At 50.6% G+C, this 23,963-nt stretch overlaps 1 protein-coding gene across 4 annotated transcripts in view; it reads left to right on the forward strand.

The window, feature by feature from the left end:
• Positions 1-21,135, forward strand: part of PLA2G4E (phospholipase A2 group IVE) — a 75,308-nt gene extending 54,173 nt beyond the window's left edge. For 3 of the 4 annotated variants that reach the window (XM_021097333.1, XM_021097326.1, XM_021097341.1), the window contains 11 exons: positions 161-198; positions 2,353-2,488; positions 4,010-4,146; positions 6,913-7,135; positions 10,831-10,945; positions 11,382-11,519; positions 12,975-13,082; positions 13,915-14,118; positions 15,239-15,405; positions 17,372-17,552; positions 17,950-21,135. In XM_021097333.1, the coding sequence (XP_020952992.1) occupies positions 161-198; positions 2,353-2,488; positions 4,010-4,146; positions 6,913-7,135; positions 10,831-10,945; positions 11,382-11,519; positions 12,975-13,082; positions 13,915-14,118; positions 15,239-15,405; positions 17,372-17,552; positions 17,950-18,170 (1,668 nt within the window). In that variant the 3' untranslated portion in view covers positions 18,171-21,135. The remainder of the gene's footprint in view (positions 1-160; positions 199-2,352; positions 2,489-4,009; positions 4,147-6,912; positions 7,136-10,830; positions 10,946-11,381; positions 11,520-12,974; positions 13,083-13,914; positions 14,119-15,238; positions 15,406-17,371; positions 17,553-17,949) is intronic. The other variant, XR_002345386.1, reaches the window with a different exon arrangement.

A 23,963-nucleotide genomic window follows, 5' to 3' on the forward strand; every position in this document is an offset into this window, starting at 1 on the left:
GTGTGTGTATGTGTGTGTGTGTATGCATGCGCGCGCACGTGCGCGCGCGCTAAATCAAGTGCAAGCAGGGATGCAGCGTGGTAAGGCTCCACAACTTTGGTTGGGACCACTTGGCCCTGAATGGTCATCCCTGACAAAGTTTTTATTTTTCACTTCCCAGAATGAGAACTGTGAATTGCACATGAAGTCTACACCCTGGTAAAGTGCCCTCTGTCTGTCTGTCCCTTTGACTTAGTCAACTTTTGGGGGGTGTGAAGTGGTATCTTGTGGTTTTGATTTGCATTCCCCTGGTGACCAATGATGGTGACCAGCCTGTCATTCACAGGCTTATGAGCCATTTGTATATCTTCTTTGTATAAATGTCTATTCAAATCCTTTGCCCATTTTTAAGGTGGGTAATTTCCCTTTTATTGTTAAGTTGTAAGAGTTTTTTGTATATTCTAGATTCAAGCCCCTTGTCGGAAGTGATTTACAAATGTTCTCTCCTATTCTCGTGGCTTTCACTTTTTTTTTTTTTTTTTTTTTTTGGTCTTTTTGCCATTTCTTGGGCCGCTGCGGTGGCATATGGAGGTTTCCAGGCTAGGGGTCGAATTGGAGCTGTAGCCGCCGGCCTACGCCAGAGCCACAGCAACACAGGATCCAAGCCGCGTCTGCGACCTACACCACAGCTCATGGCAACGCCGGATTGTTAACCCACAGAGCAAGGCCAGGGATCAAACCCGTAACCTCATGGTTTCTAGTCAGATTCTCTAACCACTGAGCCACGATGGGAACTCCCAGTCTTTCACATTCTTGATGGTGTCCTTTGAAGCACAGTTTTTGATTTTGGTGAAGTCCAACATACGTATATTTTTCCTTTTGTCACTGATGATTTTTGTGTCCTATTTAAGAAACCATTGCCTCATTCAAGGTCACGAAAAGTTGCTCCCACGTTTTCTTCTTCTAGGAGCTTTATAGTTTGAACTCTCACATTTAGATCTGTGATCAATTTTGAGTTGATATGTATGTACACTGTGAAACAGGGGTCCACCTTCATTCTTTTGCATGTGGATATCCAGTTGTTCCAGCACCATTTGGTAACAAGACTATTCTTCCCCATTTTGAATTGTCTTTCTGGCCTTGTTCAATATCACGTGACCCTAGTTTCTATTTGCAGTTCGATCACTATTTGTCCTTAGTCAAGTGATTAAGCCTCTCTCAGTCTGTTTTTTGCATCTGTAAATTGGAGCAATACCAAGAGTACAGCTGTCCATAACTGGGTTGCTTTGAGGATCTAGTAAGATGACACATGTGAAGGAATCAGTGATCTGAGAAGTGGGACACATTCAGCAAGTATGAACTAATGGTATTAGGACTGTTGCTTTATCATTCACTCCTTGTTGAGGCCAAGGAAAGATTTCCTCGGGGCTATGTCTGCAGGCCTGCACTAGACATGGAGGAAACGTGATGGGAGAGCTCCCAGGCTCTGCCATCAAGGGGATGTGACCTTATTTGTGACTCAGGTCACTAAGACTAAGGCTGGAAATTGTCAAGATCCATTCTCTTGGAGTCACTGGGGGCAGGGCCTTGGAGGACTCAAGGGATGTAGTTAGGCAGAGGGAGGCAGCTTCTGGTGGGGGCAAGGGCTTGCTCGAAGGCTCAGAACCTGGATGCTGCTCCTGGGCTGTGACAGTTGATGGACTCTTCCAGGAAGCAGTGGGAGATGAGGTTGGACAGATGAGGTAGGAGCTTCTATGCCTGGCCAGAAGCCTAGGAATGTGATAACAAGAGGGCAAGTGTTGGGGATGCTGCCTTGCAGACCCGTGGGGGTGACAGGGTAAGATCTGGATATGAAGGGGTTTGTCAATTACACAAACACACAGGATGATCTTACTCTGGGGGCTGGAAGAGCTCACCCAGGAACATGAGCTCCGTAGGAACACAGCCTCATTTATCCAGCTCAGAAGAGCCTTATTCCAAGGGATTGACCAAAAGGATCTTAGGACCCCTTGTCCCCCAGATCTAGCCTCAGACTCTAGAAGGTGCCTGCTGGAAGCTTTTTAGGACTTTCCAGATCGTGTTGAAGAGGCAGGGGGATCAGTGAGTTCCTCATTGTGTTAAGTACCTGCTTACAGTACTCTAGCTAAGACTTTGAGGGTTTGATGTTTGTCATCTCATTGAGTGCTGAAGACAGGGCCAGAACTGAGCACAATTAGCCCCATTTTACAGATGAGAAAGCAGAGGCTGAAGGTCACAGAGGTGCTACCTGGCAGAAGTAGGCTTCCATCTTAGGTCCAACTGACCCTAAAGCCATGCCTTCTCCCTGGAGGTGGTATCTACGGGCCACTCAGCCAAGGTCCTCTGTCCCCCCAGCCCCCAGACACTGGACGTGCGGCTGGGCTTTAGCCTGTGCCAGGCAGAGCTGGAGTTCCTGCAGAAGCGGAGGGTGGTGGCGGCCGAGGCATTGAAGCAGGTGTTGCAGCTGGAAGAGGACCTGCAGATGGACGAGGTGGGTAAGCACAGGTCCACACCAAGCCACTCTTGTCCTTCCAGCACTGTGCCTGCCAGCTGCCCCTTGCAGTCCATCTGTTGCCCCAGGGCGGCCTCAGCACTGCCTTTTCTGGTGGCTCTTACTAGGTGCCTAGGCGAGGGCTGTGCAGGATGTGACTCAGTTGTTTGATCATAAGGAGCAGGAAGGGCAAAATAGGGAGAAAGGAAGACACCCTGGCTGCCCCTTTCCGGGAGCTGGCAGATCCTGAGGTGATGGACAATGTCTTACTATGTGGGGATGACATGGCCTCCTGTCCCCAGACAGGAAAACCCCACAAGTTTACCAACGCCCACATGCCACACACCTCCACCCAAAAGACCCTTGGCCCTTCATTCTTCAGTTCTCCCTTCTCTCAATGTGCACATGTGTGAGTGCACACACACACCCAGAATGAACAGCTGTCAGCCTGGAGGGAAGCAGCTTCCACTTGCAGGGCCAGCTTCAGCTCACAGGGCAGATGATGATGGCTCTGTAAGAGACTTCTGTCATGTCCCTGGTGTGCACTGAGGCCCACAGTCCCCAGGGCAGCAGTTCAGCCCTCCCACAAGCCCACATTCTCAGGCCAGCCACAAGTGTGGACAGAGACCTTGTGCCCAGAGATGGCTGTGATAGGGCCCTGGCCAACAGAAGGGTCTTATAGTCCCACTCAATGAAGACCTCACACCTCCCTCTCCCACCTCTCACACTGAGGGCACCTTAAGCCTAGGTAAACCCAGAGCTGACAACCCTGCTGTTCCCCCACCTCAAAAAATTCACTTACTCCTGCTCTTGTACATCTAGTCTGTATTGAGCACATACCACGTGCCAGGCCTGGGACTGGGGCCCTGACACCAAATCCTTCTACAGATGTCAATTTGCAGCCACGAGGGAATTGCACATAAGCTGGCCTCTTTTTTTCTTTTCTTTATTTCTTTTTAGAGCCACACCTGCAGTATATGGACATTCCCAGGCTAGGGATCGAATCAGAGCTGCAGCTGCCGGCCTACACCACAGCCACAGCAATGCGGGATCCGAGCCACATCTGCAACCTATGCCACAGCTCGTGGCAATGCCGGATCCCTAACCTGCTGAGAAAGGCCAAGGATCAAACCCATATCCTCACGGAGACTATGCCAAGTTCTTAACCCACTGAGTCACAACAGGAACTCCCTAGCTAGTTTCTTGAGCAAGCCAGCCAGCCCTCTGGATCCCAGTTCCATCATCTGTTAATTGAGGGCTAGGTTAACAGTGCTAAGAACTCCTCCAACCATGACTTTCTGATTTACTGAGCCTGACACCGACCATTGGGTTTGGAGCTCAGATCCAGTTCTTTGCCTACCAGCTGGCCTGACACTCTGTGAAAGGCGGTTTCAGGTTACCCAGTCCCCACTCTCTGCTGTCTGTAGCCAGCTCTCCCTCCTCCACTGTTCTTTCTAAGCTCCTGTCACTACAGGTCTTCTCCCAGCATCACCCCAACAGTCTGCCCCTGTGTGCCCCCAGGTCCCGCTGATCGCCATCATGGCCACTGGGGGTGGAACAAGATCCATGACTGCCATGTATGGCCACCTGCTGGGGCTGCAGAAGTTGAACATCCTGAACTGCGCCAGCTACATCACTGGCCTGTCCGGGGCCACCTGGTAAGGAGCCAGGGGCCACTGTCCAGTGAAACCCAGAGCAAGCAGCATATGGGCTGCCGGGAGAGGGGTCTCTGGTGAAGCTCATCTCCCCCTGCCCCGCCATGTGAGAGTGACTCATGACACCTGAGCCGCTCTGCCACTCACAGCTGTGTGACCCAGGGCCTGCAGCTTAACTTCTCTGAGTCTCCTTTTCTGAATCTGTAAAGTGGGGACGGTGATTGCACTGATCTCAAGGGGTTGTGAGATGTGTTCCCAGTACTGGGCACACAAGGGGACATTTTGCACCTCATGTTGGTTATTACTATGTTACTATTTCTGAGGAGCTGTGGCAGGAACCCAAAAGTGTGATGGCCAGTGATAAGTGAACCACTGGTGCCACCAACCCCATCCCACTGGGAAAGTGCACCTGCCCTCTCGGACCGTGCCGGGTCACCTGGGGCCGGTGGTGCTGGCTCTGGCCTCTGGCTGCCCACATCCCAGCCCACCCCCATCCCTATGCACTCCCTCTGCCCTGCAGGCTTCCTGGGGCTCCTAACTCCTCACTCTCACTGTCGAGCAGGGACCATGAGCCCTTAGCTCCCCTGCAGGTGAGGCCAGCTTCTCTACAGGAGCCACGGAACCTGGGGCCGCCCGCAAAAATGGTTCCATTTCTTTTAAGATCAAAAGAAAAAAATGAACTTCTAGGTTGAAAATGTTTTAATAAATACTATTACTATACTTGTCTTTATACAACAGTCATAAAACATAGTTTTTAATATTTTGATGGTGGAAAGGGCCCACCAGAGTTATAATGCAGCCTTGGTCAAGGGTGACCAGGGCTTTGGAACCATCCACAGCCTCTCATCCTGGGCTGCATCTTATTCTGTGCTGAGCTAGTGGGCCTCAGAGCTCTCGGGGTCCCAAGCTGTGCCCTTCATCCTGGAGGAGCTCTGGGTAGCTTTCATTTGAACAGGTGGATGGGACCTTCTCTGGGAAAAATCAAGGGTTCCTGGTGCCCCAGATGCCCCAAGACTTCTGCCCAGATGGGACAGAGGGATAACTGACAATTATTGGCTGCTTCCGCTGGACCATCTCATTTCTTCTTCACAAGAAGGCTATGAAGGCAATGTTTACATTATGCTCATTTTATTTTATCATTGTTTTTGTTTTTTGGCTGTCCAGCAACATATGGAGTTCTCAGGCCAGGAGTCAGATCTGAGCCGCAGTTGCAACCTAAGCCACAGCTGCAGCAACACTGGATCCTTAAAGTGGGCCAGAGATTTAACCCATGTCCCAGCGCTTCCAAGACGCCGTCCATCCTGTTGCACCACATTGGGAACTCCACATCATTCTGGTTTTACAGTTGGAAAAACTAGGGTATTTACTCAGCTAGTGAGTGGTAGAGGTGGGATTTGAACCCAGGATGTCTGAGTCCAGGGTCCATGTTCTTAATCTCCTCATTAAACCACTGCCCATGGGAAGTGTGTCAAGGAGATAACCTTGCTTGCTTTGGGGTAGGGGACACATGCATCCTCTGGCCTACCCCTGGGCCAGGCTGGAAACTGGGAGGAACTCAGGCCAGGCTGGGAGGGGAAGAGGGAGCCTACTGGTGGCCTGGGGAAGCGTTGGGAAGGAGTTTTTTAAAATCAGAATCCATCTTTTATAATTTTGTTTTTGAAAGCTTTTTCAAAGCATAAAAGTAACAGCCTGACCCTTATGGAGAGCAGGGTACTTTCTGTGGAAGAAATCTGCTAAAGGAAGAAGCCACTGCTCAGAAAAACTGGGCAGCTGCAGACAAGGGCCACTGTGGGGAGGGGGACTCCTGGGTGCTGCCCTGAGCCAGACTGGGAGGAGCTGGGTCCAGGCCCAGCAGAGGCAGACAGAAGCCAAGACCCAGGCCTAGGGGATCTCCGTCTTTGTTTTACTCCTCCCCACTGCCCACATCTCAGTTAAGAAGAAGAAGGGGACATGAACCTTTGGCTGGCACCCTAATTATGGGAATTAATGTGGCAGAAGGGGAAGAGTCCGGGATTTGGAAGTGGGCAAAGCCTGGGTTGAAATGTTGGCCTGTAACTCAAGGGCCCAGCACTTACTCTGTGCCAGGTACCATCCTCACCATTTTGCATAGATGACTAACTCAGGTCATCTTCGCAAGAATGCTTGTGAGGTATGCACAATTATCATTATTCTTCCCAAGCCACAGATGGGGAGACTGAGGTGAAGAGCAGTTAGGTAACTGGCTGAGTCTGGCTTTGAACCCAGGAAGATTTGGGTCCAGAATCCTCACTTATTTTTGTTGTTGTTGTTGTTGTTGTCTTTTTAGGGCCGCACCTGCGGCATATGGAGGTTCCCAGGCTAGGGGTCGAGTAGCCGCTGGCCTATGCCACAGCCACATCAATGCCAGATCCGAACCGTGTCTACAACTTACAGCACATCTCACAGCAATGCTAGATCCTTAACCCACTGAGCAAGGCCAGGGATCGAACCTGTGTCCTCATGGATGCTAGTCAGATTCATTTCACTGAGCCATGACGGGAACTCCCCAGAATCTTCACCCTTAAGCAGCATATTCCACCTGGTACACAGCAGGCAGTCACGAAATAGCAGCAGTTGTGACTGACTAAGAGTGTTCTCTGCTCCCCCACCAGCCTCACTCCCTTTCCTCCAGGCTCCTCTCCCAGCAGGTGAGGGTTTCCCAGGACCTGCCCACCTTCTTTCCTGCCAGGGTCTAGGGACGATCTGACCACCGCTGGCTCAGCTCTCTCAGCCATGCCTGTCTTTCTCCAGGACCATGGCTACCTTGTACCGCGACCCCCACTGGTCCTCTAAGAACCTGGAACCTGCCATCTTCGAGGCACGGAGGCATGTAGTCAAGGACAAGATGCCCGCCCTGTTCCCAGACCAGCTCTCCAAATTCCAGGAGGAGCTCCGGCAGCGCAGCCAGGAAGGCTACAAGGTCACCTTCACAGACTTCTGGGGCCTGCTGATCGAGGCCTGTCTGGGGGATGAGGTAGGTACTCAGCTTCTCCTGGGGCCCGAGCTGCTCCTTCATCGGGCTGTCAAGCCATTCATCACAGCAGAAGGCAGTTAGGTTTAGACCTGCAGAGGGATCCTTGGGCCTTAGGAAGCATGAGGCATCAGAAGGCATGATGGATGCAGATGGTGGGGTTGTCTTCCAACATCCCTTTAGGGTGGCTTAGGTGCCACCCTGAGGAGAGGCAGTGGGGCCTCTGAGAGCCAAAGTACCTGTAAGAGGAAAGGGGAGGGAGCCATCAGACTGTGATGCGAGTCTGACCCCAAATGGAGGAGGGAGGGAAGGCTGGGTGGAAGCATCCTAGCCTGCTGTGTGGTCCAAAGGTCAGCAAGGCCCTTAGAGAGTCTTCCAGCCAAGGTGGCCAGCTGGGAACTCTGGCACCCGCTTCAGGACCCCTGCCCTGTTCAGTCACGGACTGGGAGCAGCCCAGTAGGAAGTGTGGCCTCAGCACAGACTCAGCCATGGGTTTCTGAGCAGAGTAGCTGGGGCCCTCAGCCAGTTACATCGCCTGTAGCTGGAGGTCTGTTGGGCCCCTTCTCATGGCCACCACGCAGAGGATGCTCAACCCCCACCCATGAGGTCCCTTCCAGCTCTGATAGCCAATGATTTGAGCAATATGTGCCCAAGAAGAGCAGCAGCCTGTGTTGGGTCCCAGCAGCTGTGAGGGCCATGGAGAAGCAGTGGGGTTCCTGAGGAATGCTGGGGTCCCCGACAGCAGGGTGAGGTCAGCTAACCCCTGGCCTCCTCTGACTGCAAAGGCCCCAGGGAGGAACCAGCTTGGGCCATGACTTGGCCCCAAAGCACAGCTTCCCATCAAACTTCTAACCAGGCCCACACAGCTATGTGCCCCACACCCAAAGGTATCGAGGGGGTTCTGACTTCAAATCAGAACTTGCCAGAAGGAGGAGGTGTTAGGGTTGCCTTGTTTTGGTCCCTCGGCCCCAGCCTGCCACAGGAAAGAATTGAAATGGTGGGCGTGTTACAGAAAGTTTATTTGTTTCTTTGCTTGCTTGCTTGCTTGCTTGCTTGCTTTTTAGGGCCATACCTGGAGCACATGAAAGTTCCCAGGCAAGGGGTCAAATGGGAGCTGCAGCTGCCAGCCTGCCCCACAGCCACAGCAGCGCCAGATCTGAGCCATGTCTGCAACTTACACCACAGCTCACGGCAATGTCAGATACTTAACCCTCTGAGCGAGGCCAGGGATCGAACCTGCGTCCTCACCAATACTAGTTGGATTTGTTTCCACTGCACTACAACGGGAACTCCCAGAAAGTTTCTTAAAGCCAAAGTACATTCTCAGAGAAAGAGCAAGCTGCCCTGAGAGTACTGGGAGTAGGAATTGCCCGGCCCTGCAATTGGGTTTTCCTTAAATCCCCATACTGCAGTCCTGAGTGGGGGCCTGATTTCTCCACCCCAGCCCACTGGTGCTTCCTGCCATAGCCCACTGCGCATGCGTAAGGGCTGAGTGTTGATTGGTTTCAGGCAGCACCTTATTTGCATGTGGGACAGGTGATAGGGAAGTTCCAGGAGAGTCCCTTCAAGCTATGCTGGCTTGCTCAAGGTGGAGGGAGGGGCATTACAATGAGGCTAGTGGGGCGATTATAAGGGTCTGGTAATTCTAGTCTTGGCCAGAGCCTTTGAGTTCAATCTCCATGAAGCGGGATTTGAAGCCTCATGAAGGGACAGCAAATTATTTTCTAATAATATTTAGTAGATCTCCTCTTCCAGAACACCCAGACATTTTGAGCAACAAGGACTGGCCAAACCTCATCTTCAAAATTGATTCTTTCAACAAAACTAAGGATCTCCTACACACCAGGAACTGTGCTTGGCAGTGGGGATTTAGACTCAGGAACCCACAGCTTTGGATGGATCCCACTGTCTAATCTGTCCTCATGACTAAGCAGGGCAGGCAGAGGCTGCAGCTGTTGGCTTTTGGATTCATGCTGGACAGGGTGCAATTTCTGGCTTTGCTCTGTGCTATTCCTTTAAATGGGAATTTCGTCAATAAGTGATGGTTAATGTTTCTAACAGGAGTCAGTGGTGAGGAGCCACGCTCCAAGGCATTCACAGTAGAAGTATGAGCGCTGCCCGGGGTTTGGTGTGGGATGAAGCCAAGGTTCCTGGGAAAGCAATTCTAGGATGAATGGGAAGAGGCCCCTGCTCTTCCACTCTGGCCAAGGCAGAAGCCCCTTTCTCTCAGGCCCCCTTGACAGTGTGTTTCTTTCTTTCTTTTTTTTTTTTGGTCTTTTTGCTATTTCTTTGGGCCGCTTCTGCGGCATATGGAGGTTCCCAGGCTAGGGGTCTAATCGGAGCTGTAGCCACCGGCCTACGCCAGAGCCACAGCAATGCGTGATCCAAGCCGCGTCTGCAACCTACACCACAGCTCACGGCAACGCCGGATCGTTAACCCACTGAGCAAGGGCAGGGACCGAACCCACCACCTCATGGTTCCTAGTCAGATTCGTTAACCACTGCGCCACGACGGGAACTCCGACAGTGTGTTTTGACTGGGTTCGTTTCCAAATCTGCAGCCTCTTCTCCTTCCAGGATGGTCAGCTCTGTAGGGCCCATATTTTTGGGCCCGGATATGACAAGCACCTCATTGGCCTTTCAAGGGAGGCCTAAGAATTGTTTGACCCATACATGCATTTACCATCCCACACAGGTTCTGTGGCCTTTATGCACTTGGGCAACCATGCTTGTCACCCAGAAGGCAGCTGCTTGGCCTGGGGACAGAGCCTGGGCCTCTAAAAGCTCCACTGGCCTTGTCTACACTGGCTGATTCACTTTGGGAGGTGGCATGTGGCTCAGGCTATCTGTAGGACTCCTGCTCTGATTACACTGCATAGTGCTCTGGGGACTTAGAAGGAACTTGACTGCCATCTGGTGCCCATTTCCAAGCCCTTTGTTAAAAAAAAAAAAAAAATGCTTTTTTTTTTTTTCTTCCCAAATTTAGGAGGGAGCCCAATATCCAAAGCAGATTTTTTTTTTTTTAATGGGGCTTCTCCTTTGGAATTCCCTTGTGGCTCAGTGAGTTACAAACCTGACTACTATCCATGAGGATGTGGGTTCGATCCCTGGCCTCACTCAGTGGGTTAAGGATCTAGCATTGTTACAAGCTGCAGTGTAGGTTGCTGATGCGGCTCAGATATAGCATTACTGTGGCTGTGGTGTAGGATGGTGTCTACAGTTCCAATTCGACCCCTAGCCTAGGAACTTCCATATGCCACAGGTGCAACCCTAAAAAGCAAAAAATAAAAAATAAATAAATAAATGGAGCTGCTCCCATTTGAATGGGGTGGAAGGAGATGGGGACAAAGAGGGGCAGTGGTGGCCTCCTCCATGCCTACCTTTTCTTTCTCTGGTCCCTGAGATGGGAGAAGCTTGGGACTCTGAGGGACAGCCCTAAACTACAGACCAGGGGGAGTGGGGGGACGGGGGCAGGGGGTGGTGAACGGCAAGGGCATGGATGAGTGAACATTCTCCAGGTGCATTTTAAGAGCAGATGCGATTGGTGTCAGCTGGGACTTCCACAGCAGCCCATCGCTGGTGGGCTCAGGAGTTAGGAAATGGGCTCCCAGAGCAGAGGTCTAGACTGTCCTCTTATTCTATACTGCTTCCAGGCTGCTTGTCTGCTTCTTCTCCTTAACCCTTTCATTTCCACACAGAAGAACGAATGCAAACTCTCAGAGCAGCGTGCTGCTTTGTGCCAGGGCCAGAATCCCCTGCCCATCTACCTCACCATCAGTGTCAAGGATGATGTAAGCAACCAGGATTTCAGAGGTAACACTGGTGGCTAGCAATTTATGAGGGGGTCTCTTCTCAGCAGGCACAGGCACTCAGCACCCCAGCACACACGCCCCTTCTGCCCTTGATGCATGTGGTCCTGCAGCTTCCCGGCTCAGAGGTTTGACGGGACAAAGGAAATAAGGGTCATGAAGGGAAAAGGTCCTAGATATTTCTTAAGCTGCCCAGAAGAAAGGACTCTAGAGACTTGCCCTGCTTTGACATCCATTTTGGTCCCGTTTTCCTGTTTTGAGAAGCAAACGAACCCGTGCAGGGTGCAAACACGGAGCAAGCAGAAACCAGTCACAGGCGCCCCCGTGTGCCCTATGAGGGAACTGCAGCCTCCCTCCCACAGGCCCCACAAGGAGGATGGGTGGGACTGTTCCTGACCTGAGACTGATACTGATACCTGGCCCTGCTGCTCCCCGTGCAGAGTGGTGTGAGTTCTCGCCCTACGAGGTGGGCCTGCAGAAGTACGGGGCCTTCATTCCTGCCGAGCTCTTTGGCTCCGAGTTCTTCATGGGGCGGCTGATGAGGAGGATTCCAGAGTCGCAGATGTGCTACATGCTAGGTAACTCCAGGCTGGAGGTGGGGGGTGGGGTGCAGGGAACCCCACCCCAGGCTGGGTAGGCTTTACCTTTGAATTGAAGGAATGACTAGAAGACACACTCTCTGTGTCCCCAGGATCTTGTCCCAGGTGCTGGAACTGGTTTGGGTTGCCCCTTAGGCATATGACCCTCTGGCATTTGCTGGCATCTTCCTCTCCCTCATCCCAGGAGAGGCTCCTGAGCCTACCCTGAGACCAGTCTCCCAGACTGCACTGATCTCCCTGCTACCCGTTGGGCCCAAAAAGACCTGACAGGGGCCCCTAGGTCACTGGGGCCTCCAGGGGACTCTCCCGATGTCCTGGTCTCCAGTGGTCTCCTTGGGGTCTATTCAGAACCAGACTGGGAATGGCAGGCAGAGATGGAAGCTTCTGGAACTCCTAGTCCCTCTACCTCTGACTCTAGGCAGCACCATGGCTATTTTGGGAGGGGGTGGGGGCCGACTCAGTTCCAGGGATGCAAGGAGCCAGAGGAGACCTCAGGGTGAAGACAGTGTCTGGGGAAGCCTGGCCCAGCTCCCAACACTAGGCTCCCTGGTTCTCCAGAATCTGGTCCACTGAGTACAGGGGCCTGACTGGGACGTCCACTCATAGAGTTCTCCCCTTCAGAGGCTGAACCACATTCACCAAAGGGCAACTGCAAAAAATAGACCCATCTTGACAGCCTCAACAACAGTCATGCTCTGGTTTAAACTAGTTGTCCACACCCACTCCCTTCCATGTATCCCAAATCCAACCCACCCCAGAAAGTCCCACTTTCTCCTGTGAGGTCTGCCCTGAAGCCCACAGCCCCCAGCAGCCTCTCCTTTCTTTGAGCACCTATGCTGTTAGGTATGTGGCTTAGAAATCTGTAGTTAAGACACTTGGGCTTGAACTCTGGTTCCTCATTTATCAGCTGTGCAAAGTGGGCCAAATTACCTGATCTTTCTGAGCTTTAATTTTCTCATCCATAAATTGGGCTTGAGAGTAAAACCACCCTTACTGAGGATCCAGATGGGTTGATGTATATGAATGATTTTGTATGAGTATTATTGTGTTGCATTTTTTTAATCGTAATAATTAGAGATGGCATGACATAGACTGAGTGCTCACCAGGTGCCAGGCACTGTCCTAAACTGGTGTATTAACTGATGCAAAGGGTGATGTCTATACTTGAACTTGAAGCCTGCACTTGTCCACATAAAGTTCCTGCTGGGGCTGTGTCTTATGAGTCTTCATACGCTCTCCCAGCTCCAAGAGGAGGGTGGAGAAGACCTGTCTCCTGCATCAGCTGCACTGTGGAAAGAGGGCGGTCAAAGCCTGTCCCACCCCATGAGCAGCCTGACTGGGAGGGAGCATCAAGGCCAGGGCAGAACCAGTCAGTATGTGGGTGGGCCTGGAGGCGCTTGGGCAGAGCTACTCACGGCTGGTCCCACTCCCTAGGTTTGTGGAGCAGTATCTTCTCCCTGAATCTGCTTGATGCCTGGAATCTGTCCCACACCTCAGAGGAGTTTTTCCACATGTGGACAAGGGATAAAATGCATGATATCGGTGGGTGAAACACTGGCTTCCCTTCTCGATTGGGAGATGGGGGTGGGGAAGGAGGGTACCAACTGAGGACCAGTCCACCTGCCATGTGTTTTGACATCATCCCTGCGGCCCACCCGCAGGGATGATAGGAGGCAGGAGGCAGTTAGGGCTAGAGGGTCTACCTGGATGGAAGGGTGATTGTGATGGACACGCCCATGCAGCTCTGGCCTAGCCTAGGGGCATGCATGCACTGTGCGGTAGGCTTGCCAGAGCTACACAGTGCCCAGGAGAGCTGAAGAGGGTGGAGTCTATGAGCGAAATTCAAGGCTGCTCCTCTGGATGTCATCCTCTCTGGAACCCCTCCTTGCCCGTCACACTGGCTCCCTCTCCACTACCCTGCCCCTATTCTGTTTCTCCCTTGGGGCCTCCTGGCTCAGATGCCAGGTCCTTGAGAACTGGGCAAAGAAGAAAATTGCCATTATGGCTTAGTGGTAATGAACTTAACCAGTATCCATGAGGATGCAGGTTTGATCCCTGGACTTGTTCAGTGGATTAAGGATTCAGTGTTGCTGTGAGCTGTGGCATAGGTTGCAGATGTGGCTAGGATTCCATGCATGTGGCTGTGGCTGTGGCATAGGCCAGCAGCTGTAGCTCCAATTCAGTCCCTAGCATGGGAACTTCCATATGCCGGAGACCCTAAAAAAAAAAAAAAAAAAAAAACTAGGCAAGGAAGGAGTGCACTGCATTGATAGGCTGACTCCTGGGTGTGGGGCTACCACACTGTGCTTCACCTGGGCAATTCTGGGACCCCAGTTCTGTGACCTTCCCTCCATCCCCACTCCCTCTCCTGCAGAAGATGAGCCACTCCTACCCGAAATCCCCAAATGTGATGCCAACGTCCTGGACACCACGGTGGTGACGCCAGCATCGTGGCTGTCCGATACTTTCCGCAATGTCCTCACCCATCGGGCCTTTGTGTCCCAGTTCCACAACTTCCTGCTGGGGCTGCAGCTGCACACCGACTACCTCCAGAACAGCCAGTTCTCCATGTGGAAAGGTAACCTTACCTGCTGCCAACAAGGTCTGCCCTCTCTTTGGAGGAAGAAGAGTGGATGTGGAGGCTGCCACAGAGTGAAGGATGAGAAACTCCTCTACTCCAGGAGTGCGCTGGGCCGAGGGCAGGCTCTCCCCACAGCAAAGTCCACATTGGTGAAGCCTCAAACAGAGGGTGGAGCGGTGGTGTATGTAATTAATTGTACAAACTCCACACAACATCTGTATGACAATCCCAGGAGGTAGAAGCTGGCCCCATTTTACCTGTGGGGAAATGTGTGTCCTGACTTTCTATAGCTGTGTTCTGGGGGCATCTTTTGATGTGAGTGATGCCCCCGGAGTCAGGCTGGGATGGCCCAGTGCGGAAGCCCCCAAATGGTGAATGTTAGAGCTGAGTCTTAAACTGTGGCCTTGGAATTCCCATGGTGGCTCAGTGGGTTAAGAACCCAACATAGTGTCCATGAGGATGTGGGTTCAATCCCTGGCCTCTCTCGGTGAGTTAAGGATCCAGCATTGCCACAAGCTGTGGCATAGGTTGCAGCTGTGGTTCAGATCCAGCATTGCTGTGGCTGTGGTGTAGGCCAACAGCTGCAGCTCTGGTTCAACCCCTAGCCCAGGAACTTCCATATGCTGCAGATGTGGCCTTAAAAGAAAAAGGGAAAAAAAAAGTACTGTGGCCTTGAAGCTTCAGCTCAGTGCCTCATTCCCACCCTGCTAAGGCTCTGAGATTGACTTACTACCATCATTGGTATTTTACTTGGCCATGGCCTACAAATGGCAGCTTGAGCCTGGCCTAATAATCCATCTTCTCATGGTGTGGGGAGGAAAGGGCAGCTGGCTGTGGGCCCAGAGTTTGCACTAATTTATGGTCTTAAGCCCCTGCTACCCCACAAGCTCTGTGGCTGAGCCTCAGTGGGTTTTATGTCCATGTTCCATAAAAGACTTGCTAAAGCCCCAAGGTAACACTGGTCTTCCTCAGCCCACTCAGGGGCCCCTGGGACTCACCAGGCATCCTGGCCAAGGTGAAGGCTGGAGGCCAGGCTGAGGTGCAGGAGCTCCAGGAAGGGTATCTGGTCCCCACCAGGTGCCTCTGAGTGAAGGTAACTGGAAGCCTCAATTTTCAGACACGGTGCTGGACAGCTTCCCCAACCAGCTGACAGGGTCCGTGAACCACCTATGCCTGCTGGACACCGCATTCTTTGTCAACTCCAGCTACCCGCCCCTCCTCAGGCCTGAGAGAAAAGTTGACCTCATCATCCACCTCAATTACTGTGCCGGGTCCCAGACAAAGGCAAGTGCAACAAGGAACGGCTCCCCGGGCTGCTCCCCACAGGCTCCTAGACTCGGCGTCAGAGAAGCTCAAGGCTCTATACCTGACGGAGGTTAGATGTCCAGACCTCAGGGGGGCAGCCTGCTGGTCCTCACGCGTTGGGGCCCAGAGTTTACTAGGTTCACTGAGCTAGTTCTAATTTTATTCTTACATTTGAGTATTTTCCACATTTGGCAATTCTTTAGCTGCAAAAGAAAGTGCAGTTTTTTAAAAATAGCCTTAATAGAGCTGAGTCAGTTCTAAAGCTTGTAATGCTCTTTTTTCTTTTTTTCTTTTTTGTCTTTTCTAGGGCCGCACCTGCAGCATATGGAAGTTCCCAGGCTAGGGGTCTAATTGGAGCTGTTGCTGCCAGCCTACACCAGAGTCACAGCAATGCCAGATCTGAGCCACTTCTGCAACCTACACCACAGCTCAGGGCAACGCCGGATCCTTAACCCACTGAGCGAGGCCAAGGATCGAACCCGTAACCTTATGGTTCTAGTCGGATTCGTTAACCACTGAGCCACGAAAGGAACTCCAGTAATGCTCTTTTTTTTTTTTTTTTAAGCTTTTTAGGGCTGACCCGCAGCATATGGAAGTTCCCAGTGTAGGGGTCAAATCAAAGCTACAGCTGATGGCCTACACCACAGCCATAGCAACTCGGGATCCGAGCCATGTCTGCAACCTACCCCACAGCTCACAGCAACGCCGGATCCTCAACCCACTGAATGGGGCCAGGTATCAAACCTGCATCCTCATGGATACTAGTCGGGTTCATTAACTGCTGAGCCATGATGGGAACTCCGAGATGCTCTATTTTAAAAGTGATGGTATAGTTTTCTACCCACCCACCCAGCAGAAGTATGACCTTCCATGTAATTACACCAAAGAGTTAGGACCAAAGATTTTTATTTATTTACTTTTGAAAATTTCTGGCTTTTTAAGGGAAAGAAACTATTGTTTCTACTATCTACTTTAATACAGTCCTATCCTGAGGCCAGGAAAGGGGGAGTGGAGACAGATGACAAGCATGACTCCAATGATAATGCCATGTTTGTAAACAAGGGACAGTACTTTCCTACACATGATCTTACCTGATCCTTAATACCAGCTCTTTGAGGTAGTTGGCACAACTGCTATTATGTCTATGTTATAGGTGAGGAAGGTGAGGCACAGAGAGGGTAAGTGGCTTGCTTAAGGTCACACAGCTCATGAGCATAGAACAGAGGGTAGAACTAAGGGGATTCTGGTACTCTTGTGTCTGCTACTCCTTCTGTTATCTCATGTTTATAAAAAATGCTCTTTCGGGAGTTCCCATTGTGGTGCAGTAGTTAACGAATCTGACTAGGAATCATAAGGTTGCGGGTTCGATCCCTTGCCTTGCTCAGTGGGTTAAGGATCCGGCATTGCCATGAGCTGTGGTGTAGGTTGCAGATGCAGCTCGGATCCTGTGTTGCTGTAGCTCTGGCATAGGTTGGCGGCTACAGCTCCGATTCAACCCCTAGACTTTGAACCTCCATATGCCACAGGAGCGGCCCTAGAAAAGGCAAAGACAAAAAAAAAAAAAAAAAAAGATGCTCTTTCAGAGTCCTTCCCAGCCCTGTAGCACTTTGTCAGTCCAAAGCCCATGCATGTCCCACAGGAGCCTGGCCAGCCAAGTCTGCCACCATCTCAGGGAGCCACCCACATATTCAGGTCTGAGTTTGCATCATCAAAAGGGCTTCTGTTCATTTTCCTTGGGGAAGATGCTTGCAGTTGGGCACACACCAACCTACTGCCTCAGGCTCTTCATCCTGACCCAGCTTTGTCCTAAAAATAGCACAAACAGGCAAAGCAGTCAGATACCTGAGTCTGGAAAGATCAGGGAGCTGGAGCTAAGAACTCTGTATTTCTTACCCACTCCCAACCCCATCCTGATACTCAAATGCATCCTCCTGTGATGTTCTAGCCCATGAAACAAACCTGCGAGTACTGCACCGAGCAGAACATCCCCTTCCCCAAATATGAGGTGCAGGAGGAGGACAACCTCAAGGAGTGCTACCTGCTGGAGAACTCCCAGGAGCCTGACGCCCCCATCGTGATTTTCTTCCCACTCATCAATGACACCTTCCAAAAGTACAAAGCCCCAGGTAAGCCACTGCCACCGTGAGCTCGCACCCTACCTGCCCTGGCCTTCAACCAAGAGCTCCTGCTCTTAGGCTGTGTGCGGGAACAGGGAAGCCTGGCCCAGCTCCAGTCTGAGCCAACCTTAGCTTTGGCAAGAAAGAATAGCCCCCCACCCCCACCCCCACCCCCCACAGCCCCCCGCTCCTGGCTCTGTGCTGGTGCAGGGCCAGTCCTAAGACAGGCAAGCTGTGTCCCTGCTCTGAGGGACCGGAAGGTGTGCACACACACATGCCTGTGTGAGTTTGCACGCAGGTGTGTTTTCCTGTGTGTGCAGGGGTGGACCTTGGGGAGACGAACAGAGACAAGCCACTACAACGTCACATAATAAAGGGGCTACCATGAGTCCTTCTGCTCTTCCAGGTGTGGAGCGAAGCCCTGAGGAGCTGGAGCAGGGCCAGGTTGACATCTATGGCCCCAAAACTCCCTACGCCACCAAGGAGCTGACGTACACGGAGGCTGCCTTCGACAAGCTCGTGAAGCTCTCTGAGTATAACATCCTGAATAACAAGGACAAGCTCCTTCAGGCCTTACGACTGGCGGTGGAGAAGAAGAAGCGCCTGAAGAGCCAGTGTCCCCTCTGAAGTCCCAGGGCACCTCACTGATCCTGTGTCTGCTTCTAGCGTCAGAGACACAGAGCCCACCAGGGCTGAACCCACCCACACAGCTAGCTCTGCTCTCTGGCAGGGGCTGCAGGCAGGCTGGCCTGAGCTTTCTACCAAAAAACCAAAAATTTCTTAAAGTTGAAAGAGACAGAGAAAAAGACAAAGGAAAGCAACAAAGGGAGGTATTAGGGTTTTGTTCCCACTGGAATTTTTTTAAACCTTCCCTGCAGGGAAAAGGGGTCCACCAGCCGAAAGCTCCCACACATGCCTAAAGTGTGGCAAATAAAAGCACGCCTGGTTTTATGTACAGAAGAGGCTGGGACTTACCTGGTGGATTAGTGGGTTAAAGATCCAGCTCTGTCACTGCTGTGGTGGGGGTTTGATCCCTGGCCTAGCGCCCTCACCTCATTACTCCTCTCTGTTCAGGGGATGCTCAGGAAGATCTGAGAAGCATTCTGAGTTCTCTGGAAACAGTGCTTTTTAAATTTTAAGGCAATGATACTCTTGTGATTTTTTTTATAGGTAGTTGTATTTTATGATTTTTATTTTTATGAATCAGCAAATTAATAGGAAGCATGACACTCAAAAGATCTCGGTGGAGCAATGGAATCATCCTGGTCCCTTTAACAACAAACGCAAACAGGTGAGGGGGTTTCAGCAGCCCCTCTGAAGCTACTCGGAGCCCCAGGACCAGTGTTCCCCAGGATCCTGACCAGACAGCCCTGTCTGAGCATCCAGCTCCAGTGAAAGGCAAGGCAGAGCCCGAACCTGCAGCTCAGGTTTGCCGAACAAGGATCTAGGATGCAGCTCAAGGATATCAGGTGGGTGCTGGTGCCAGGCACCACTCAGGCCAGGGGCCGCCACTCATTGATCAGCCTGCTCCAACAGCATGTCTCAGTCCTCTCACCACCTCCTCTCTGGTTTCCAGGTGGGATTATTTATTTCTAAGTGAGAGTCCTCTTATTTATTATGTAAACACTGTGGCCAGCACATCCCAACTCTTGAAGAGCCACCCTGAGAAAACAGAACTGGAAAGGATCCACCCAGAAAGGACCAGGTTAACCCCTAGGAAGAAGCTCATCCATGGAGATGGTTCCCAGATGAATTGCTGGGAAAGCCCTGGGACACAGAGAAGCCCAAAGTCTCTAGGGCTCCCATCAGGCTGGGAACTTAACTAAAGAAATGTGTAACCTGAGCCATTGAGCTGCCGGAGCCCATGGAAAGTGTGACCAGAAAGGCATGTGGTCTGCATGAAACCCAGCAAACCTGGAAGATGGCCCTCTTTATGGGCCACCATGCTCCTTAAGCAGTCCTTTGGATGTTACAAGAACTGTCCTCTGATTTACATCCTTGTTACTTAAAGTGTGGTGGGGAGCTGGTTAGAAATGCAGAATCTCGGGCTCCACCCCAGCTATACAATTAATCAGAATCTGCATTTCAAGGAGATTCCCACCTCCTCGCCACTGCCCCCAGGTGATGCCTGTGTACCCTAAAATCTGAGAGGCATAGATTGATGCTAGACTCTCCCGTAAAGTGGAAAGCATGAATCCATCAACTCCCCTGAGCCACTGATAAACAGAGCTCCTGCAGATCTGGTCCCCACTTCCAAAGGATGCTGACCTGGGACGCCACCCCTCTCCTCCACCACAGCAGCCAGCTGCCTCTGCTTTGCCATCTTTTCCTTCCAGCTGCAGCAAACAGGTTCTACTTAAACTATCCGAGTGAACCACGGGGCAAGACCTGAGTGTTTATTGTAAGGTGAAGGCAGCCCCACCCTGGATTCCTCAAAGTATGTAAAACAAGATTTATAAAATCACTGTATCATCTTAGCATGGAATAAACTGGCCATGTGGGTCAGTGCTGTCAACTCATCTGCCTTCATTACCCGCTGCTGTAAAATATGTGTAACTCCTGCCTGGGCTTCACACACACCTGCCAGAGGTGTGAGAAGGCCACTTCCAGTCCCACCCCCCTCCCCTCCTACATGGGTGCCCCCTTCTTGTGATGGGCTGCCCCTCTGTTTTAATGAGGCCATGTCAGGGACCAGTGGAGCACCAGCCCTTGCTGATGGACGCTGTTTGAAGTTCAGATGGTTTTCTGGAAGTGCTGATAGAGGGGAAGGAAGGGCAGCCAGCTCAGCCAAGCAGCTACCTGATACTCAGTGGTCCCTGAATAGCCTTTGCTTTCCAGGAACGTAGAGAGGTATGGGGGGGCGGAGGGAGAAATGAAAAGATTTCTCTACAGACTTGAGAAGTTAGAGTCACATGGCTTCTGAAGCAAGGCTGCCAAGGAGTTCCCGTTGTGGCACAGTGAAAATGAATCCGACAAGGAACCATGAGGTTTTGAGTTCGATCCCTGACCTCACTCAGTGGGTTAAGGATCCGGCATTACCATAAGCTATGGTGTAGGTCGCAGTGCGGCTCAGATCTGGCATTGCTGTGGCTGTGGTGTAGGCCAGCAGTAACAGCTCCGATTTGACCTCTAGCCTAGGAACTTCCACATGACACTGGTGCGGCCCTAAAAAAGATAAAAGACAAAAAATAAAACAAGGCCACCAATGTCACAGAGCAGGAGATGAGTAAGGGCCACACAAGGAATAAGGAGTGTCGTTGACTCCAAGAGGGGCAAGGGCACAGTGCCCTGGAGAGAACAGGGAGGCTTCCTCCCCAGTTTCCCTGCTATGATTAAGTAGAATATTAAGGCGTTCTCATTGTGTCTCAGCAGTAATGAACCCGACTAGTATCTATGAGGACATAGGTTTGATTCCTGGCCTCGCCTAGTGGGTTCAGGATTCAGCATTGCCATGAGCTGTGGCATAGGTCACAGATGGGGCTCGGATCTGGAGTTGCTGTGGCTGTGGTGCAGGCCGGCAGCTGTAGCTCTGATTCAACCCCTAGTGTAGGAACCTCCATATGCCGCAGGTACGGCCTTAAAAAAGCAAAAAGAAGAAAATTAAAACTCTCTCCCCCAGTGTCCCCCCCACCCTGTCTCCCTTTTCCTTCCCAATAGCGGCCACACCCATACGCAGCCCAGACACCCTGCCCCATGGTAGATGTTTTCTGCCCTGACATCCCTATGGAGACCCTTTTCCCCAAGGTCACCAGTGTCCTCCTAATGGCCAGATACACTGAGCCAAACAGCACCGGCGCTTTATAGGCCTTATCTTATCCGACTGTTCTCCGCCTTTGGCCCTGCAGGCCACCCCCTCCTTCCTGAGACCCTCCCTTCCCAGCACTTCCTTGCCAACAGCAGTACAGTTCAGTTCCGATTGCAAATATTTATTGCCTTCCCACCACATGCCAGTCTCTGCTGTGGGTGCTGGGACAATAAAAAGGATTAACAATGGACACTTCCAAGAGCTTCCTTCTGGGCCCACGCAAGAGGCCTACCTGGAAACAGGCTGGCGGTACAAAGAGGAAATTCAGCATTTGCTGTGCACACAGCGGGCACACATTAGGGACTGCCGACCTAGCCCTAGAATGAAGGGGCCAGATGTGCTGGGTGCCTTTGGTCCTGGGTTTCTTCCACTTTTGAGCCCCTGCCCTGGCCGCCCCTCCCCCCACTCCTGTAACTGCTGGGATGCCTTGAGGCTCTCTCCTTAGTGTCACCCCCTTCTCAGGCTATACCCTTCTCAAGCAATCTCATTTTCACCCAGGACTTCTTTTATATTTTTTTTAATTTTTTCAATTTTTATTTAATTTTATTGGAGTAGAGTTGACTTAACAATGTTGTGTTCATTTCAGGTGTACAGCAAAGTGAATCATTCATACATATAAATATATCCATTTTTTCTTTTCATATAGGTTATTACAAACTCTTGAGTAGATTGTCCTGTGCTATACAGGTTCTCTTTAATCATCTATTTTATACAGTTGTGTGTATATGTTATTCGCACCCTCCCAATCCTTCCTCCCCCACCTCAGCAGTTTCACCCTGGTAACCAAAAGATGGGTTTTGAAATGTTGGTTTCTGTTTTATAAGTTCTTTTGTGTCATTTTTTATTAGATTCCATATAAGTGATATCATATGATATACGTCTGACTTACTAAGTATGATAATCTCTAGGTCCATCCATGTTGCTGCAAATGGCATTAATGAATTCTCTTTTTTCTTTTCTTTTTTTTGTCTTTTTGCCATTTCTTGGGCCGCTCTCACGGCATATGGAGGTTCCCAGGCTAGGGGTCAAATCAGAGCTGTAGCCACCGGCCTACGTCAGAGCCACAGCAACTTGGGATCTGAGCAGCGTCTGCAACCTACACCACAGCTCACTGCAATGCCGGATCCTTAACCCACCAAGCAAGACCAGGGATTGAACCTGCAACCTCGTAATTCCTAGTTGGATTTGTTAACCACTGCGCCACGATGGGAACTCTGCATTAATGAATTCTTTTGTAAAGCTGAGTAATATTCCATTGTATCTCTGTACCACACCTTCTTGATCCATTCCTCTGTTGATGGACATTTAGATTGCTTCCATGTCTTGGCCATTGTAAATAGCGCTGCAATAAATATTGGGGTGCATGTATCTTTTTGAATTATGGTTTTCTCCAGATGTATGCCTAGGGGTAGGATTGCTGGATCATATGGTAGTTCTATATTTAGTTTTTAAAGGAACTGCCATAATGTCCTCCTGGCTTGAGTCTATACTACAAAATTATAGTAATCAAAACGGCATGCTTTGGCAAAACCCCCCAGAAATCTAGATCAGTGGAACAGGATAGAAAACCCAGAAATAAACTCATATACCTATGGTCAACTAATCTATGACAAAGGAGGCAAGAATGTACAGTGGAGGAAAGAGAGACTCTTCAGTAAGTGGTGCTGGGAAAACTGGACAACTGTATGTAAAAGAATGAAATTAGAACATTTTCTAACACCATACACAAAAATAAACTAAAAATGGTTTAAGGACATAAACATAAGGCCAGATACTATAAAACTCTTAGAGGAAAACAGGCAGATCACTCTTTGACATTAATTGCAGCAATACCTTGTTTGAGCCTCTCTTCCTAGAATAATGAAAATAAAAACAAAAATAAACCAATGGGCCCTAATTACACGTAAAAGCCTTTGCACAGCAAAAGAAATGATAAAAAATGAAAAGACAACCCACAGAATGGGAGAATTATATCAAAAAAACAAAAATTTGTCCAGTAAAAAATGGACAGATGATCTAAATAGACCATTTCTTGGAGTTTGTGTCTTGGCGCAGCAGAAATGAATCCAACTAGGAACCATGAGGTTGTGGGTTTGATCCCTGGCCTCGCTCAGTGGGTTGAGGATCCAGCATTGCCGTGAGCTGTGGTGTAGGTCACAGACACAGCTCAGATCTAGCATTGCTGTGGTTGTGGCATAGGTCAGCAGCTATAGCTCCAACTAGATCTCTAGCCTGGGAACCTTCATATGCTGACAGTGCGGCCCTAAAGACAAAAGACAAAAAAAATCAAATAAAGTAAAATAAACAGACATTTCACCAAAGAGGACAGACAGATGGAAAAAAAAAAAAACATGAAAAGATGCTCAACATCACTAAGTAAAAACTACAATGAGGCATTACCTCACACCAGTCAAGAATGGCCATCATCAAAAAGTCTACAAACAATAAATGCTGAGAGAGTATGGAGAAAAGGGAACCCTCCTACACCGTTGGTGGGAATATAAATTGATGCAATCACCCAGGACTTCTATTAATATTTTGAAAACTCTTGGAGTTCCCTGGTAGCTCTGGTGGTGTTACCATTGTGGCTCAGGTCCCTGTTGTGGTGCAGGTTT

Source organism: Sus scrofa, chromosome 1, assembly GCF_000003025.6.
Source record: "Sus scrofa isolate TJ Tabasco breed Duroc chromosome 1, Sscrofa11.1, whole genome shotgun sequence".
NCBI classification, from domain to species: Eukaryota; Metazoa; Chordata; class Mammalia; order Artiodactyla; family Suidae; genus Sus; species Sus scrofa.